Here is a 19625-nt window from a genome sequence, read left to right as displayed (position 1 = left end):
CGTTTTTTCCGACCTTCGTGTTGTCCGTTTTTTTTTACTGTGCAATGGTAAGGATTAACGGATTCTGTATATGAGACGTGAGTTCATTCCCCTTATTGAAATATAAGTCTAACGATTTCATAGATCTAAGTAGATGTATCACGTTATCACGTCTTATACTACTTTTGATAATTCAATGATTATGTGTTTGATAGCATACTCTTCAAATTGGTGCAATTATTTCTTTTACTTTTGGTAATAGAATAGAATAGAAAATCATTTATTCAAATAAACTTCATTTAAGCACTTTTTAATGGTCATAACATTTTTTTATCTACCGCTCGATCGGAATGCTGTCTCATCACAAGAAGAACGAGCAAGAAACTTGTGTGTTGCTCTTTTAAATAATCCTTGTAAGTTTACATTTACAACTCGAAAAGTGTGACAAATTTTTTTCACACAAAATTTTAAATGAACTCGCGATGAAAAGGCGCATCGTTATTATGTATTCTATCTCTTATCTATATGCAGGCAATAAACTGGGAGATGGGCGCAGTAATTTGGGATTTTTTAATAGAAATAGAAATAATCTTTATTCAAATAAACTCATTACAAGCACTTTTTAATAGTCATATTTTGATTCTACCACTCATTCGGAATACAGATTATGTTATTTATATAGTTTTTTATAAACTAACTAGCTGTTCCTATTCTTTCACCTACCTGAAATGTATAGCCTATGTCTCCGGTGTATAAGTTATATGACTCTAAAGTTTCATCCGAATCTGTTCAGTAGTTATTGAATGAAAGAGTATCAAACATTCATCCATACTCACAAACTTTCTCGTTATGATTTTAATACGGCATAGTTATTTACGTTTAACAAGGTTTTGTTATAATATTGCATTGGTTTGAATAAATTCTTTAAAATGTTAATGAAGACTTAATTCCTAAAGTTTTGTCTGTCTTTTTACAATTAATAATGAAATACAATTGCACAGACGGTACGTATACTATATGTATTTGAAGTAAAAAGGTATGTGCGTGGGCGCCGTTCGATGCTCGCCGGAGACAGACCAGCCGAGTCGCTCTTGTTTATAGCAAGTTTATAGCGACCATTTAATTGTACACGAATTTGGTGCGGTGGCTCGTTTAGAGGTATTTACTGGATTTGTCCATAAACTGCGCAAGATCACTGGCTGATTCAATGAGACGTAATTGCTCAGTTATTTAGTGAGACTATATTTGCTGCTACACTCGACAGCAAAACTCTAGGTAATTGACTATTAATATCCAGTGCCTGCGGTTTCAACCAGTTACATTTCAATATATAAATTTCAGTATAAAATATAGCCTATAACACATAGGTTATATTTTATATTGGAATTTATATGCATAAGCTATATTACTGTAAAGCTTCATCAAAATTCGTTCAGTAGTTTTTGAGTGAAAGACTAATCAAGCATCCATACTCACAAACTTTCGCATTTATAATAAAATACGAGCAGTATTATGTTTTTATTTCTATGATAGGTAAACAACTATGCAGATCGTTTTGTTGGAACAGTATAGAAGGGACATATTATAATCTATACATATAAATGAAATTGGAGTGTCTGTTTGTAATATCGAAATAACCGTTTTTTACTACATGCATATGAATTGTAAAGAGTGTTAACAAGCTACTCGCCCCATTATCGCACGGATGTACATGTGTTACATGTATGTACATACCTTCCTCTTGATAAATCTGCCTATTAAAAAAAACCGCTTCAAAATCCGTCGCGTAGTTTTAAAGATTTAAGCATACATAGGGACGGACAGGCAGCTACAGCGACTTTGTTTTATACTATGTAGTAAAGTTTAGTATTAATATTTCTTTTTTGCTAAATCATTAATAAGATAATCGTCTCTAAGTAGACAATTGAGTTAATTGCATTCAAATCAGATCTTCTCGTGCGTAGATGCTATTAAAGGCGCTAGGTGTGTCATAACTACGTTTATTAATTAATGTCTTTGTTAACATTGTTAAAATACATACGTATTCTGTCACACCTTAACACGCTTATTATAAAACTATTGTTGAAATTGACTTAATGTTTATTAATGTCTTTGTTAACATTGTTAAAATACATATTCTATCACACTGTAACATGCTTATTATCATTATCTATCTATTTCATTACCTTAGTTTTCTCTATCTTTACTTTTGACATTAATTTTGCCGATGGTATAACAATAATAATAATAATAATATGTATGTACTCCCAAAAAAAAAAATTATTATTTGTATCGTCCACAAGTGTCATTCCAACATCCTGTGTGAATTGTCCTGAGATTATTAGTATTATTATTATTACATATATATATATATATATATATATATTTATTATATCTCCCTTTTTACGGGGGTAATATATTCAAACACGCGGGCATTATTATTATTATTATACATTAATTTTGCCTTATAATAATAATAATAATAACTCTCCCAATTATTATCTCGTCCACAGGTGTCATTCCAACATCCTTACACTCTAGCCTCAAAATATAACAGCTTCACCCACTTACTTTCATACATCTAATCTAATCATCCAAAAAGCTGTAATTCTAAACACCTGTAGAATAGTCCGCAAATTTTTGTCATGATGATTATGTCTTTTATAAATGTCATTGTTTGGTGATATTCACCCGCAATTACAAGTTTAAAACCCCATCACAGGGAGATATATAAACTATATACATAAACAATAATAATAATAATCTCAGGACAATTCACACAGCGCGTTACGAAATCATGAAACATTGAAAACGCTGTATAGGCAGCGGCCTCAATATTAAAAGTCAGCAAAACTGAAATGTTGAAATCGACCAAAGAACGCTATCGGAGTTGAATCACTCTTGGTTCTAACATCGACCAATTGGCATCTATAATAGTTAATAAGTTAAATTGTAATTTTTATATTTCAATTAAATTGAATATATAATATTTTTTGGTTTTTTTTGCAGACTTTTTATCTAGCGCCTATTTTTTTATGTAATATATATAAATACATACATACATATATATACATAGAAAACAGATCGACAGAAACAATCATACTCATGAATACAAATGTTTGTGCCGTGTGAGGAATCGAACCCGCAACCTTAGGAAGTAAGGCAGTGTATTAAACCACAAGACCACCGAGGCCGAATTATGAATGAATTTGACAAATTTAGACTTATAAATAATTTAATGGATTTTGTGACAGTTTTCTCAAAAACTTGCCATTTTGAACTTAGTGTACTTACAGATGATTACCCTATAGTATTTTATTATTTGATATCAGGATATCCTAACTGATATTGTAAAGGACAGTCAGTTTTTACGTTTGTTACGTTTCGAACCTTTTGTTTATTACATTTATCAACTCGGTTAGTAATGCATTCATATAGGTTAGTCACGCGGACGAAGTCTCATGCAGAAGCTTGTTTTTTAGTGTTATGTTCTTTAGTTTTATTTGTTTTTTTATTATGCTAACTCGTAATAAACATGACTCGAGTTAAAATTCAGATAACTCGAGTAGACTCGAATTACCTGGAACAAAATGTTTTTTTCTTTTATTTTTTCGAACAATTCTAATATTTTTGGGCGCAGTTACTAGCTTGAAAGTTTCTCCGAACTTTAGGGGCGAGTAGAAATGGCACTTTAAAGCCGCGGAAGGACTTATGGAATTATTTTATTGATAACATAATCGGGCGAATATGCGAAAAAATGATAACAACCTCAAATCAATATTGAAATATTTTTGACGAGTGAAAATTGTATAATATGAAATGATCGGAAAATTTCATGTCATTGTCAGTTCACTTGATTCATTCATTTATGAATTCTTCCAACTCGTGTTGGCAGAATTCAACTCGAGTTAACTTGAGTTAGTAACTTGAGTTGATACATCTCTAATCTGACGTCCCTATTGACAAATCAAAAAACATCGCAATTACAAATGCAGTTGTAATATAATTATAAAACAACATATATTTTATTGGCAAAAAGAAGGAAATTATTTTGTATTCATCGATCTCAATATGCTAATATGTTGCACTATACGAGCTGAACATGAGACCGGTCGTAAAGGCGCTCGCAGAATGCCCGTGCCGTGTGCCCACGACGCGTACCTAAAATATCGTTGTACGTAACTCGATACCTACAGTCAACTGGCTACACGTAGGTCGTGCTCAACTCCTTAGGAATGCCAACTCCTAGCTATATATTCCATCCTTCCACTGTTCATTCTACATTATTTACAACTGTCTCTTGACTTTTATTAAGCGTATTTTCTCGTTTTCTTGTTTTGAAAATGGCGTTTGCATCGCTTCTTGTTCCTATTTTATTGAATGTTTCCTTTTTGTAGTAGTGTCTAGTATCTATATAGCGTATTTCAAGACTGGGTATTGATCGTTGACTAGTATGTAAAATTGTCTTTAAGTATTTGAGTCGTCTTAAGTTAATACAGATAGTTTGCTTTAAAATTTAGGCCTACTATAGGACGTTTTTGCGCGAAAATATTTATTCTATTAGGATCATTAGGTTAGGATTTCGTAACTAAATTAAAAGGTACTTTTGTTAAATTTGAAATTATTTATTTTACTATAGATTATAGGTATACTCCTACTTTATAAGATTTCAGTCAAATAAATACAAGATGTTTAAATTAAATATATCACTAAAATTGTACAACGATAAAATTATTTACAATATATCACAAAATAATATTTGAAAATGTCCTATTTATTAGTAGTATCACTTCTACTTACAGTCTGTCCGATCCATATGGAATATCTGACAAATTCACTAACCAAAATTGCGTATACGTAACTTTGTCACACTCGGTCTCTGCGTACCAACTCAGTCACTAGTTTCCTATTGGATTCCAACACAAAGAAATGCTTCAACTTTGCCCCTAAATCTACGTAAATGACTCGAGTACGAATATTAATATTACCGGTAAATCACTTCACCTCTAACAATCACATAATTCTAGGAGACCTGTTCACAACTTTTCAAAAGCCCTGGAATTGGTCAACATTTCCCTCGTCAACCTCCACACCTGCTTCGCCGCATTCTCTAATGCCGTCGGAGATTTTCCTTTAAACAAGTCCACGTGTGGCAAAAAGTAATGCGGACATCTGCGACACTGAAGCGAAGATATTAACTGGAGGAAGATTCCGTTAATTCTATCCCCTATTGCAGCCTCATCCCATTCGTGCTCTCGTGGGTGCTTCTCGCACTCGTATAAGAGCAGTGTCTTCATGTGATAACAGGTCACTGGATTACCAGGTAAATCTAAATGCCGGTCTCTAATCGTCTTTAAGATACTCAAACATTTCCGTCGACATCCGCCCTGTAGAAGCCGATTTTCGGCTTCAAAAAAACTTAAGACCCAAGCGTCACCTTCCATAGCCGAATTCTTTCCTTGCAATGCGAGACATTCTTTAGATAGTAGGTCGAAACCTTCTGTCTTCACTTCAGCAACTATATTTGGATGAGGCCATGGTATGGCTGGTAGAGGCCAGTGTGCCGCCGATCTAGGCCAGAGTCCCGCACATTTAAAAGCTGGGGTTATTTGAACTATGTATCGTTCTCGTATGCGCAATTTCACTTCAGTCGTTTCAGCTATCATTTTCACACAATCTCTGTACGAGCACTTGTCACAAGCCTGGGCGACTAGAGTCTGGAACCTCGACCGGATCTTCCTCGCAGACAGGTATCCTGAAGCGGTGATGAATTCCACCCACAGGGACATGGAGCGTTTCCTGCCATCGCTGAGTTTCAGAACAGCGCATCCGGGTAGAGAGCCGTCGTCGACAAAATTGAGAACTCCCATTTGGTTTAGATAAATGACGATTTCAAATTCGTGTGGTGACACCACCTCGAGACCGTCAAAACGCCCGTTGTAATCCGTGAGCGAAGAAATAAACCTCGGCTCCTGTAGTTCAACCTCTTTGAGGACATCTTGAACAATTCTACAGACTTCGTGTATTGTCTTAGCAATTTGCGCCTTCCGGTTGGCGACACGTTCGTTGTAGTATTTATTCATCTGGTAGACTAGTTTAGACTGTGCCGCCATCATCTCCGGGGGCACTAGCATGGTGGCTGTGTCTTGTGGTATCTACGCGGTGGACATTGTACGGCGGCGATGTACGCACGCGCGCGGCACGCGGTTCTCTACCGACTGAGCCATGTCGGATTACCGGACGTCGAAGGCGATGGTACGCCCATGGTTCTGCATTCGGGTGAATAGCTGGATCGTGTTTTATCTCGCTTGCTCTTAACACTATTGCGTACCGTGCGAAAGGGACGTCTACATTTTCGTACCGTATGTGTATACTGACTACAAAGTATTGATCGGTCGTTGGCTCCGCCTGCTCGGGACCGTAGGTATCCCGTGCTAGGTGTGCGTAATTACATGATTGCGTTAGCACAACGCTCGTTAATTCGGTAGCGGTTACAAGTTTGGTTCTATTAGCGACTTTTTTTTTGCTAGATCGTTTAAGCATCTTCTTTAAATTAGATAATAATTAAATTAATTACTTCCAGATTAAATTTTAAAAGTTAGTTGAGTATCTTTTTAGCTATTTAAGCAGTAGATTTATTTTTATATTTGGTAGGTATTGTTGTCATGGAATCTTATTTCATATTTTATTTAATTACCTAATAGAAACTTTTTTATAAAAATTCCTACACTGCAGGTTTTATAAAGTAAAAGGAGATATTTTTTATAGACTAAATATGTTTAGTATTTAAATCTACCTTGATAGGCAATTCTTCGCAACCCTCCTTAGGTTCGTACGAAATCTTAAGATTATATATATAATACAATTGTTAGGTTATTTTGTACAAAACTATTACTAAAAATAAGTAGCAAACTATCGAGTCGAGAGTCGAGTCAAATTGTAACACAAAAGTACAATACAACTGACATTAAAGTATATATTTTTAATACCAATGTAAAGTTTTGTATTGATTGAATAATATATTTTTAGTCATTATGTCAAAGGTTAACACCGTTACGTTGATTAAACTACTAATCCCAATCTGCTAATTTAGTCTGAAGGTCTGAGATACTAAATACCAGGTCCTCATAAATGTGTGCCGTTAATGAGGAATGCCAACTCTATACGAATGGCGAGTGTGCTCGGCGAGAATACGTCCATGTCAGGTATGCACGCGCGCTCTATTTCGGGCGCGGCAGGATTGATGGGGCGACGGTGCGTGATGGATGGTTCGCTGCTGTTTGATTTACGTCGATGCTGTCACCTTGCGATTCATGCGAGCCTGGTAGGTACCTACTAGAAACGGATGGTTTTGGAAAGGGAATTAAATAAACTCGTTAGTAAGTTCTGCTTGAAATCATCACAAGATTGAGATTTGTTCTCAAACATTTCATTTATTGCGAATTAGAAAGGATTAGTTGGAAACATCGTGGTTTACTACCCCGACGTAAGGCCGTATATACAACCATTTTACATATATACATTATAGTTTATAGTTTATCTTTATCTCTAACATAACGCATACCATACAGAATCAATTGAAAAGAACTGGCAAAAATCTCGACTGTATTTCATTTTTTTTTTATATTTTTTATTTATTTGAAAGCGACCAATAAGACATACACTATGAGGTTACAATTAATTAACTTGCAAAGAGTTCAGGTATATAGTGTTGACTTAATTACTGTTTGTCCACGTGTTAAAAAAACTATTGTTATATAAGTTTATATATATATATATGAATACAATTTTTTTTATTTTTTTTTTTATATTATTTTAAAGCCTTAAAGTTTATATATAGTTACTTAGTAGTTAGTTTATATTGTATACTTCTTATATATAAAATTCTCGTGTCACAATGTTAGTTACCATACTCCTCTGCAATGGCTTGACCGATTTTTATGAAATTTTATATGCATATTCAGTAGGTCTGAGAATCGGCTACTATCTATTTTCCATACCTACCCCTAAGTAATAAGAGTTGTCCACCCCTAACATTACTTTTAATTTTTTGGGCAATATTTTTTATTTATATTTATTTATTATGTGTCATTAAAAAACCCCTCACCAACCCCTATTTTTTTATGGCGTTATGAATTTATATGACAAAACAACGTTTGCCGGGATAGCTAGTATTTATATAGGTTTTTATGTCTAGAACTCTAGATATACATACATACCTGTAGGTACCAAAGGTATACATACTTGTATCTACCAAAAATTACCCTTAGATTTACCATTCCATGATTTGACCATTTATAGACGTCGACGCTCGCATAACATAATCTAACTTAACGTATTTTTATCGTATATTTTTTTTTATGGATGATAATGGAATGGTGCACCCGCTTGCGCTATCGGTTTACACCAGCGGGGCACCAGTGGAGGATGATAAGATGAACATGAGGTCAGGTCTTTATCGTGTATTAAACCACATGACACTTCAGCATCCTAAGCACTTATATACTAGCTGTGTACGCGGTTTCACACGCAAAATAGATTACAAGAGAAGAAGCGTGATATCTTACTTCTCCGGAATGACAACACATTTGGAATCACATCGTAAAAATTGTCCAAGTGCTCTTCTGTTTATAAGCGACAATGCCGTCAGCGTTTTTGCCATTATAATTTCCTTAAATCTTTAGAAACTTAATTATTTATGTTAATTGTTCGAGTATATATATATATATATATATATACGAGCTGTGTCCGCTTAATAGATTTAGTCTATGTGTTATTCTGATGTACATGCTATATTACTGTAGTTTCATCAAAATCTGTTAAGCAGTTTTTGCGTGAAAGAGTAACAAACATCCATACTCACGTACTTTCGCATTTCTAATAAACGCTTTTACCTGCGGCTTCGCTCGCTTTGAATCAAAAATATATATATATTTTTATAAAAAGAATCATTTGAATCAAAAATATATATATATTTTTATAAAAAGAATCATTCTAATACCTCCAAGAACATGTGGACAAAATTTCATGATGATCGGTTCAGTAGTTTTTGCGTGAAAGCATAACAAACATCCCTACTTTCGCATTTATAATACTACTAGCTACTCGCCCAGGCTTCGCACGAGTGTGCATGTATTACATATATAAACCTTCCTCTTGAATAGCTCTATCTATTAAACCGCTTTAAAATTTGTTGCGTAGTTTTAAAGATTTAAACATACATAGGGACAGACAGCGACAGCGACTTTGTTTTCTATTTTGTAATGATTAGGATAAGATAAGATTTGATACTTCTATGTAACACTGCTTTTGTCAATCAATAGCACAGACAGGACTTTAGAAATGGGAAATTGATGTTTGAACCCTGCCGAGGGCGCATGCGCGCTTCCAAAATGGCGGCCAAGTAACCCCGCCCCGCCGGATGTCCGGGGGACGCACTTGTACGCCCTGTCGGTCTCACCTAACCCTTCCAAAGTTATTCTCTGAAAATAATGAAATCATGAATTGCATTGTTTTTTTTTTCTTACTAATTCTATTTTCAATTTATTTCAGAGGAATCGTTTTCAAATCTACTAATATTATATAGCTGAGCTTGTTTGAACACGCTAATCTCAGGAACTAATGGTTCGAATTGAAAAAATCTTTTTGTGTTGGATAATCCATTTATCTATGAAAGTTTTAAGCTGTATAATATTACGCTACGAGCAATAGGAGCGGAACTGCAATGAAAAATATTGCAAAATGTCGGGACATCAAACACAGACGGATTTTCGCGGGTCTGGTAGTGAGAAATAAGTTCGATGAAGTTCATATTATATGACTTTATATTTTGATATAATATATTTAGTATACTATAATGCTAGTATATTATGTCATACATATGTTTTATAATATTTCTAATTAAAATATTTTTACCACGTTTGTGATTTTTTTATACAATCGATAGCTGGATATTCAGACAAAATTATGACTCTATATATAATATTACAATATCCCTAAATATTATATATTAGGAATATCTAAATCTGTAATTTAAACTCGTTTTCATTTTTATCTGGTTTAGGAGTAGAAGTAAAGAAACGTTCAGATGCGGGCAGCGACTTTTTTTTGTACTGTGTTACGCTGAGGTATTAATTATTATTAATTTATTATTATTATTAATATATAAGTATATGTGCCTAATTCTTGTTAATGTGTATTTAGTTATAACAACATTAATTTAAAAGAGCAACATGCAAGTTTGTTGCTCAGACTTCTTGTAATGTGTCTGCGTTCCGAATTAGTGGTAGAATAAAAAAACATTGCTTTTCAAAAGTAATTCTTCTTATAGGTAGATTCCGAATGAATCCAGAGTGGTATAATAAAAAACATGACTATTCCAAAGTGCTTAGGTATACCTATTAAGTTTATTTGAATAAAGATAATAAAAAACATGACTATTCAAAAGTATTACTGTTCAAAAGTGCTTAGGTATTATTTGAATAAAGATTATTTCTTTTTCTATAAATTTATAGAAATAAATACAAAGAAATACATGTAACGACTACATTGGTCAATAACAATATTATGTGTATATCTCTTTTTAAATAGTTTCTGTCATCCCTTGAGTTAGTTCATTGTATATTAGTGTTTTTTATTTTTAAAACACAATGACTATTACTTATTATAGAAGGTATTTGCCTATCTAATTTATAAAATTTCAATAAAGCATCTCACCGTAATTTGTGAAGAATAAATTTAAAAGAAATGCCTAGATATTTAAACCATTACCTATCTGTGAAAAGTTACTTTCTTCTGTATGGTATTACTAAAAAAATTATATTTGTTTTACAGTAAAAATAACTATATATTGTAACACTGCACATTATAAAAATTATAAATTTTATAGACGTCCCATATTATTAGACTCTATTTTTCAAAAATCTCGAACACACTCGAAAGTAACGCACACATTTTTATGATAACTATTAAATGGATCGCGTTAATGAAAAAATATGTATCTTTAAAAAAACAATTGATTACAATAACACAGTGTTGGGATGAACTAGTAAGCATAAAATAATAATTTATAGTTAATCTAAGTTAACATTATATTTAACTATAATATTACTAATATTACATGTAAAGTAAGCTTTAGTGATTGATTAATAAAAACGTAATACGCAATTTATAGCTTTTATTAACATGTTTATATGTATTCACAAACAGACACTCAAATCTTTTTATGGATAAAAAGTACTTAGTACAGATTCAATAGCATTTAGCGACCCGTTATCAGTACTTTTTGTAAAGTACTGGAGCGTATTGTTAACTGGTTAATAAGAACGTAATACGCATTTTATTGCAGTTATTAAATATTAACATGTTTTTTCATTAATTCGTTTATAATTTAAGAGCCACTCTCTTGTCGGTGAAACTATAGACACTTCTCACTATCTTGAATCATCCTCTTTAATTGTTGATACGACACGACTCCAATTTTATCTATAACTATGTGTATATGTATTATAGATAATATATTCCAATGGGCACTAATAAGTACTAACATGTGATTAGATTCGCGTGCTAAATGCAATGTTTACATGTATTTGTCACTTGTACTCCACAACACCGCATCTGAATGTTTAGTTGAAATAATATGAGCAGATACGATTTGGTGCCAACGCGCAACATGCGCAGTTATTATTTATGGAGAATTGAATTCGCTATCGTGTAGTATGAACGACGTTCACAGACATCTGTCATCCCCCACCGCTGGCGAGCGACTGACGTTTGTCCCTCCCTTTCCGAAACGATTGGGTGGGGGTAAGCCCCGCCTAGTAAGGGAACGGTCATGGGAATGATTCAGCCTAAGTACAGTATATCCCGCATTTAAATTTGGACCCTAATGCTCAGTGTTGTGTTCGAATTTCGATTGGTGTATTACAGTTGGAGTATCCCAGGGTTGTGATCTGGGACTTTTTTTTAATTATCATTTTTTTACGCAAAGATATTTCGGTCCGCGGCTCACGGTAATTGGATTCAGGATGCAGGAGATTGCAACAGTCCCGATTGAGACGTCACATGTCCGTTGTAATTATTATAAAGATCGGAGATAGTGGCGTGGTCGTTTTTTATTCGTTCACATGTCGTATCATTAGCAGGCAGCGCAGTGTGCTTTAATGATGTTAAAGTTTGTAGGAAGGAATTCTCTTGTTGTATGCAAATAGGGAGATGTAACTTACAAAGTTTATTAGGTAGTCAGTGTAGCTTACTTCGAAAGTATTGATATCCTCTGATGTACCGATTTGTATAGGATTGTAGTAGGTTAGGATATGAGATCCATTATTATACCATTAATGTAATCGATGCACTATTATCTAATCGGTCTTGAAACGTTCATAAAGTGATGTTATGTTATGAAAAGTCTAGGATTTAGATAAACAAATTTACCAATTAAAACATTTGCCGCATCTGTTATGTAAGTATTTAATAGCTGGCTTAAATAATTAAATACTTTCATACTTACTTATATCTTAATTGTACAACAAGTCAGAGGGCAAGCGGTGCAATCTCTTTTTTTACCAAAGCCAGACGGATTTTATTTCAAATTGACTTTGAAATAAACGCTGCTCATAGGTATTTGCGACGCAGGACAATATGAGTTTCAAATTTAAATTGATAACTCTAGCTTTAGTATAATGCGTAGAGAGATCAATTTTCGTTTCTATACTCTATTTGCGTGAATCCTAAATATTTATAATGTAGCAAGCTCAATTTTCTGAACGTAGGTAATTGTGTAAATCTATTGCCTTTATGCAAATTATTTTAAAATTTGCTAATTTTAATATCCGTTTCGTAGGTAGAGTGAACAGCTGTCCAACAATATGACGAACTATTAAAATAAGATCTGAGTTTTGCCTACGATGTACGAAACCTTTGATATCATATATAGTATTTGATACGTCATAGGTCATATGTTTACATGACTTATTCGTAATATAACCACTTCTGACAAGTAATGGGGACAACGGTTTGAATTGAGAAATGATACCTTATTTTTGTAAACACATTTGAAAAGAATAAAAGCTGAGTTTCTTTTCAATTTTTTAGTTTTTGACATATCATAAGAGCGTGTAATAGACCTACATAAATAAAGATTTTTATTTCAAAGAAACAGTCACCATAATAATGTAATAAACATATTTTAATTTGATTGATTCAAAAGCACTGTTTCAACCTGTGACGTGGTCGAGTGGAATGAGTAGTCATGCTCACTAAAATGTCCAGACATGTGGCGGCGTGGTGGGCCGGATCATTGGGCATATGGTCAAGCGAAGTGATGGCTGGCTCATCCGTCATACTCATGAACGAGTGCTGCTTGTAGGGACTGGTCTGCTCTTATCACTACGACTGATATAATCTTATTGTATATTTATATTTGACCCAAAAAAACTAGTGCTAGTTGGTGGTTTGTATTCACAAGTTTTGACTTGTAAATATAAACTTACTAGAATTATTTAAAAGAGTAATACACAAGTTTTTTGCTCGTTCTTCTTGTGATGAGATAGCTTTCGGAACGAGTGGTAGATAAAAAACAAATTGTTATGACTATTCAAAAGTGCTTAAATTAAGTTTATCTGAATAAATGATTTTCTATTCTATTCTATTCTGTTAATAAATTGGACCCCGTCTCCGAGTCTATGCAGTAAACAGTTTTATCTGTGCTCCGTTTAGTTATTGGACGTAAAACAACACTTGTAGATAAAACTGCGCAGCGCACAGGTTTTACTGCCCTCTTATCTGTAACTACTTGTCGTTGATTGGCGGTCTATTGCCTACCGCCAGTAACATCTATGGTATACTGTCCGATGTCCACAGATAAACTATTTGCATTATTTTGATTTAATTAGAAATTAAATGTAAACTTATTGATAATTGTTCAATGAGCAAAAGTTATGCAAGAATCGTTAGCAATCTTATTAGATAATATTATAAACGCGACATTTCGTGTTTACGGATGGATATTTGTTACTCTTTCCTACGAAAAGTACAGAACGGATTTTGATGAAACGGTACTAAAACGGTACTAAACGGTTTTACGGTAATATAACTTAATCCTCGAAACTGCGCGAAAAAACGCGAAACGGCGGGCAGAGCTAGTTAACAATACTATAAATGACGCCACCATTGTAGTAAAAAAATTCTATAAATGACGCCACCATTCAGTAGTAAAAAAAAGAATGTGTACATTCAGCATTACATCACGTTTTTTTTTTCTCAATTGAATCTGTTTGCTAAACTGGACTGTATGGATAAAATGTTAATACAAGAAACTTGACTATAATCCTACATGTATAAATTATTTTCGATTTAATGCAGCAAGACTTGTGTGTTTTCTGTCTACCCGCAATATGCGTAGCGTGAAGATAGATCCAACTAAAATTAACTTGGACACTGGGAGTAAGTCGAACGTAACAACTAAGGCTGACTTCCCACTAAACCGTCGCGTTCAATTATTCCGCAAGTGCGCGTATAATACGACGCATGTGGTGCGCGTGCGCAGGAAACGATACCATGTGTCACCGGTTAGGGTGGCGCCACTTTCGCACTCACTTCCTCATCAAAAATACATGAAAATTTACTTCTAAAGCACTCTAGTGGTGGAGATTTTGGATATAGAATAGCACCTAATATACCTAAATAGAAACTACATGGGGAAGGAATTGTTAGTAATGTGGACTAATGATCCCATTGCTAGCAATGTACCATGTCAGATCGACCTCCACGCGGTTCCCCCTGGAAACCATCGCGATACATTCCCGATGAATTTGTTACGTTGGGCTAACTGATCTGACTTCAAGTTCATCTTATCATCCTGCACTGGTGCCCCGTCAGCGTAAACCGTTAGAGCAGGCGGGTGCACCATTCCATTATCATCCTTAAAAAAAATAGGAACTACATAAAAAAAGTTAAAAATAATATTTCTGAACGATTCGAATATACTTACATTGAAAACCCAGACCGATACAAACAATCATAGTCATGAATACAAATATTCGTACTGTTCAAGGAATCGAACCCTCGATCATCGGAAGTAGAGTGGTGTGCTAAACCACTAGATCACAAAATGCACCCATTTTATGGCCTTCATGGTCTAGACAGTACATAGAGAACTACATATATAAATTTCGACATTTCTTCAGAATCATACACGCCGGATTCTGAGACTCTGGACGTCTCTCAGACAGTTTTTATTGCATCATATTAATACATATTTATGTTCCATTCAAATCACATCTGTTGGAATATATTATCATCCTCGACCTCATATCCTCAGCGGAGCAGGCTTCGATCATTAATCAACAATACTAGAACGATACAGCAATACGCATAGATCACTAATCCGCACCTATCAACGGATTTACGCGGTAATTTACCACGCTCATCCACATCCGCGGTAATCCGCGTAATCCACTTTTGACAACGGTCGTTAGTTTGGATGCGCCCGCGCAGTTCACGCCGCGTAAATTACACACGTTTGTTTTTAAAGTGTTTAGCGGTGAGTTAATAGATACACGCTCATGAAATGATGTAAAATATAATGATATTTTATTTATTTATATAGATTAACATTTACATTTGTATATAGATTTACATTTACATTTGTATATATAATGATAATTGATTTACATTTACATATTAAAAGATACTAGTGAGCAATGTTATACAATTTTTTATATAATATATGGTATAATTTATAAGTATATTATTGTTATGGTACGGTGTTCCGTACAATATAAGTATTTCTATTATCCGTAGTCCCCAAACTAGGACAGGCCTGTATCTTGGAGGCTGGGATATGAGTATTATGTTTTATTACAAATTGCGCTACAAGTTTTAGTAAAATTTCTAATATATACAAAGGTTGTGAGGACAGATACGAGCGAATTGTATGTGTGAAATGGATTGAACAATGGAACAGATAATAAATAGAATAGAATAGAATAGAAAATCATTTATTCAAATAAACTTAATTTAATCACTTTTGAATAGTCATAACATTTTTTTTTATCTACCGCTCGTTCAGATAGCTGTCTCATCAAGAAGAACGAGCAAGAAACTTGTGTGTTGCTCTTACATATAATGTAGATGCAAATAGTAACAGTTAAAAACGTTATTAAACATTTTTTTTATATTTTTTATAATGTGGCATTAAAAATACATGTAACCCTAAATTTTCATTCTCTGTAGCACCAACCCTTATTTTTTAATAACGATTTTAATTATATGGCATAGCCATTTTTAGCGAGTTCGAAACGAAAGTATGAAATCTGAACTCAATCAGGTTTATTCTATTTGACCAATCGTAAATGAAATGGCATAAAGCAAACAAGGAAATAACTTGTCAGATCTCGTCTCCAATCTGATCTTACTTATAAACACGAAAGTTTTGAGTATAGGTGGATAAATGGATGCATAGACATTTGTTACTCTTTCACGCAAAAACTACTGAACGGATTTTGATGAAACTTTACAGTATTACGACTCATAAATCAGAATAACACATATAATATAATTGAAAAAGATATTATGTGAATTAGGCGAAATATAATGATAAATGTGATGCAAGAGAAGCTGCGTGGATCATATCATATATTATAACATAATAATCAGATATCTGATTTGAGAACAACGCGATTATGTTATCTTGAGCAGCAGCAGAATTTGTGGGTGCATTGATGGAAACTGGCGTGATGAGATGGTGATAGCTATACGTATAAATAAAATTGGAGTGTCTGTTTGTAATATTGAAATAACCGTTTTTACTACATGCATATGAATATAAATACGGTACATATACCAAAATAACATTTTTGACAATTTTTGTCTGTCTGTCTGTTTGTTCCGGCTAATCTCTGAAATGGCTGGACCGATTTTGACGGGACTTTTTTTGGCAGATAGCTGATTTAATAAGGAGTAACTTAGGCTACTTTTATTTTAGAAAAATAAAGTTTAAAATAAAATAGAAAATTTGTTCACAGCACTGTATTGTCTCCGCTGTAGCGGGGAGAAGAAGGAATGTTGCCATATGACATAAAAAATAAATCTTATTTTAGTGTTGCAATATAAAAGGTTACAACAATAATCAGATATCTGATTTGGGATCAACGCGATTATGTTATCTAAAACTGTTTTTTTATTACTTTTTATTGTTTTTATTTTTATTATCTGTATCGAATCGCAGTTTAACGATCCCACAATTACTATGTTATGCACATAAAGTTATTCTACGAACAAACAATAAAATGTCTGCACGCTAAAATTATGTTTTGGCAACCGTGTTTTTTTTCATTGACGTCGTAAACAATTATATATTTAACAATTTCTCATTTTAATAGATTTGCCTTTTAACCGACTCGAAGAAATGTAGAGATTCTCAAATTTGACTGTAATGTAGTGTTTTTCTAAAAAAAATAGCAGCTATATGCCGTCGTAATAATTTACGTCAAATTTCATTAATATCCATTCAACGGGTTATTGTCGGAAAAAATAGAAAACAAACAGATATTCAGACAATTTCAGACGACCTCCATGGTTTAGCGGTTTAGCACAGCGGTTTCCTTCGCTTCAATAGTCGCGGATTCGATTCTCGCACGGCACAAACATTTATATTCACGAATATGATTATTTGTTTTTGTTTGATGGTCTGAGTGTTTTCTATTTATTTGGATTATAAACAGTTTCACAATATTCTTAGTATTAAAGTACGTAAATATGGATTAATAATAGCAAAACCAACGGGCTACTACTTGTATTATGTGTGCATTCATTAAATATATATATCTAAGTATACTAAACAGACTAAACGGCGCTATGTGAATGTCCAGAGATATTATTTTCAAAATACTCGCCCCGGCTTCGCACGGGTGTACACGTATTATATATATAAACCTTCCTCTTGAATTACTCTAGCTATTTAAAAAAGCCGCTTCCAAAAACGTTGTATAGTTCTAAAGATTTAAGCATACATAGAGACAGACAGCGACAGCGAGTTTATTTTCTACCATTTAATGATAATGATTAAATACACTAGATACCAGAATACAATTCAATACTACTAGCTACTTGCCCCGGCTTCGCATGAGTGTACATGTATTATATATATAAACCTTTAAAAAAAGGCTTCAAAATCCATTGCATAGTTTTAAAGATTTAAGCATACATAGGGACAGACAGCGACAGCGAGTTTATTTTCTACTATTTAATGATAACGATTAAATACACTAGATACAAGAATACAATTTCAATCTTTGCCAGTCATACTTCATCATTCTCTATTACTCGTTAATCTTCAGTAGTAAGTCGCAGCGATACGCAGAGATTTATAAAACTAACAGAAAAAACGAATACTTCCACGCAGTCTCCAAAAAAACTGTAAGTTCAGAAATAGTCTGTGGAGCGGGACGCGATGACAGGGAATTTATTAACCATTCGGGATGACATACTGCGAAATGGGAGTGCGGTGCGTACCGCGGGAACTCGATTGTATTTCATACCAACATATGCTATTGCATCATTACATTGTATGAACTCGATTGTATTTCATACCAGCATATGCTATTGCATCATTACATAGTATCAACTCGGTTGTATTTCATACCAGCATATGCTATTGCATCATTACATAGTATAAAACAAAGTTGTTGTAGACGTGTGTGTCCCTATGTATGCTTAAATCTTTTAGAATAGAATAGAATAGAAAATCATTTATTCAAATAAACTTAATTTAAGCACTTTTGAATAGTCATAACAATTTGCTTTTAATGTACCACTGCTATTTTTAAACTACGCAACGGATCTTGAAGCGGTTTTTTAAAAATAGTGATTCTAAAGGTAGGTTTGTATGTATAATACATGTATACCCGGGCAAAGCCGGGGCGAGTAGCTAGTAATATTATAAAAATTAAAGTGGGTATGTTTGTTACGCATTCACCTAAAAACTACTTTAACGATCATCATGAAATTTTGTACATATGTTCTTGGAGTTATTAGAATGAACATAGCATACTTTTAATTTAAAAAAAAACAAATATTTTTATTCAATGCGAGCGAAACCACGGGTGAAAGCTAGTAAATAACAAAGATAAATAATATCACACACAGACAGTTTATTCGTAATCAGTGAATGCAAAAGGCGTACAACAATCGACAACAAATAGTAATGCCACCGGTAATAGAGGTAGTGGATTCGAATCCTGCGCATGACCGTGATGTATGGCGTTTTAATTAGGACTTCCCTTTGACGGCCACCGCGGCCGGCGCGGGCTCGAATTAGCTTAAACGCAGCGCGTATGATTGTTTGTTTGTTGCGACATGAGAGACGCTGCGGAAATCTTCATATGTCACGTCACGCAAACAGAAAAAATTAATTGACATCGACTGAATATGCTATTGTTGTCGACGATCTCATATTGTATTTTACTGATAAAGGCTATAACAGAATAGCAGAGAGGCTGTACTCACTGCCCTCACTGAGTTATAGGCCGTTTTGTCTCATTCATTAGTTTTAAATTATATTATTGTATTGGCAACAGTTTTTTTAAGGGATGATAATGGATTGGTGCTTCTGTCTGCGCTAACGGTTCACGCTGGCGGGGCACCAG

At 33.8% G+C, this 19625-nt stretch overlaps 2 protein-coding genes across 2 annotated transcripts in view; one reads left to right on the top strand and one right to left on the bottom strand.

Annotated features, from left to right (window-relative positions):
* Nucleotides 1-19625, top strand: part of LOC131845204 (neurobeachin-like) — a 244531-nt gene that overhangs the window by 119975 nt on the left and 104931 nt on the right. The window lies entirely within an intron of this gene.
* On the bottom strand, nucleotides 4784-6200 carry LOC131845180 (protein mab-21). The gene has a single exon (XM_059194217.1). It carries the CDS (start codon nucleotides 6111-6113, stop codon nucleotides 5016-5018), a length of 1098 nt encoding a protein of 365 aa, XP_059050200.1. The 5' UTR covers nucleotides 6114-6200; the 3' UTR covers nucleotides 4784-5015.

The sequence above is a fragment of the Achroia grisella genome, unplaced genomic scaffold (genome assembly GCF_030625045.1).
Source record: "Achroia grisella isolate CSIRO2021 unplaced genomic scaffold, CSIRO_AGI_Agris_v1 utg460, whole genome shotgun sequence".
NCBI lineage: Eukaryota > Metazoa > Arthropoda > Insecta > Lepidoptera > Pyralidae > Achroia > Achroia grisella.
The sequence above is the reverse complement of the archived record's forward strand: the minus strand, read 5'-3'. Positions and strand labels throughout refer to the sequence as shown.

Bases quoted from the DNA above. Each gene is read 5' to 3' on its own strand.
- LOC131845180 (XM_059194217.1), bottom strand. From the start codon at position 6,113: ATGCTAGTGCCCCCGGAGATGATGGCGGCACAGTCTAAACTAGTCTAC.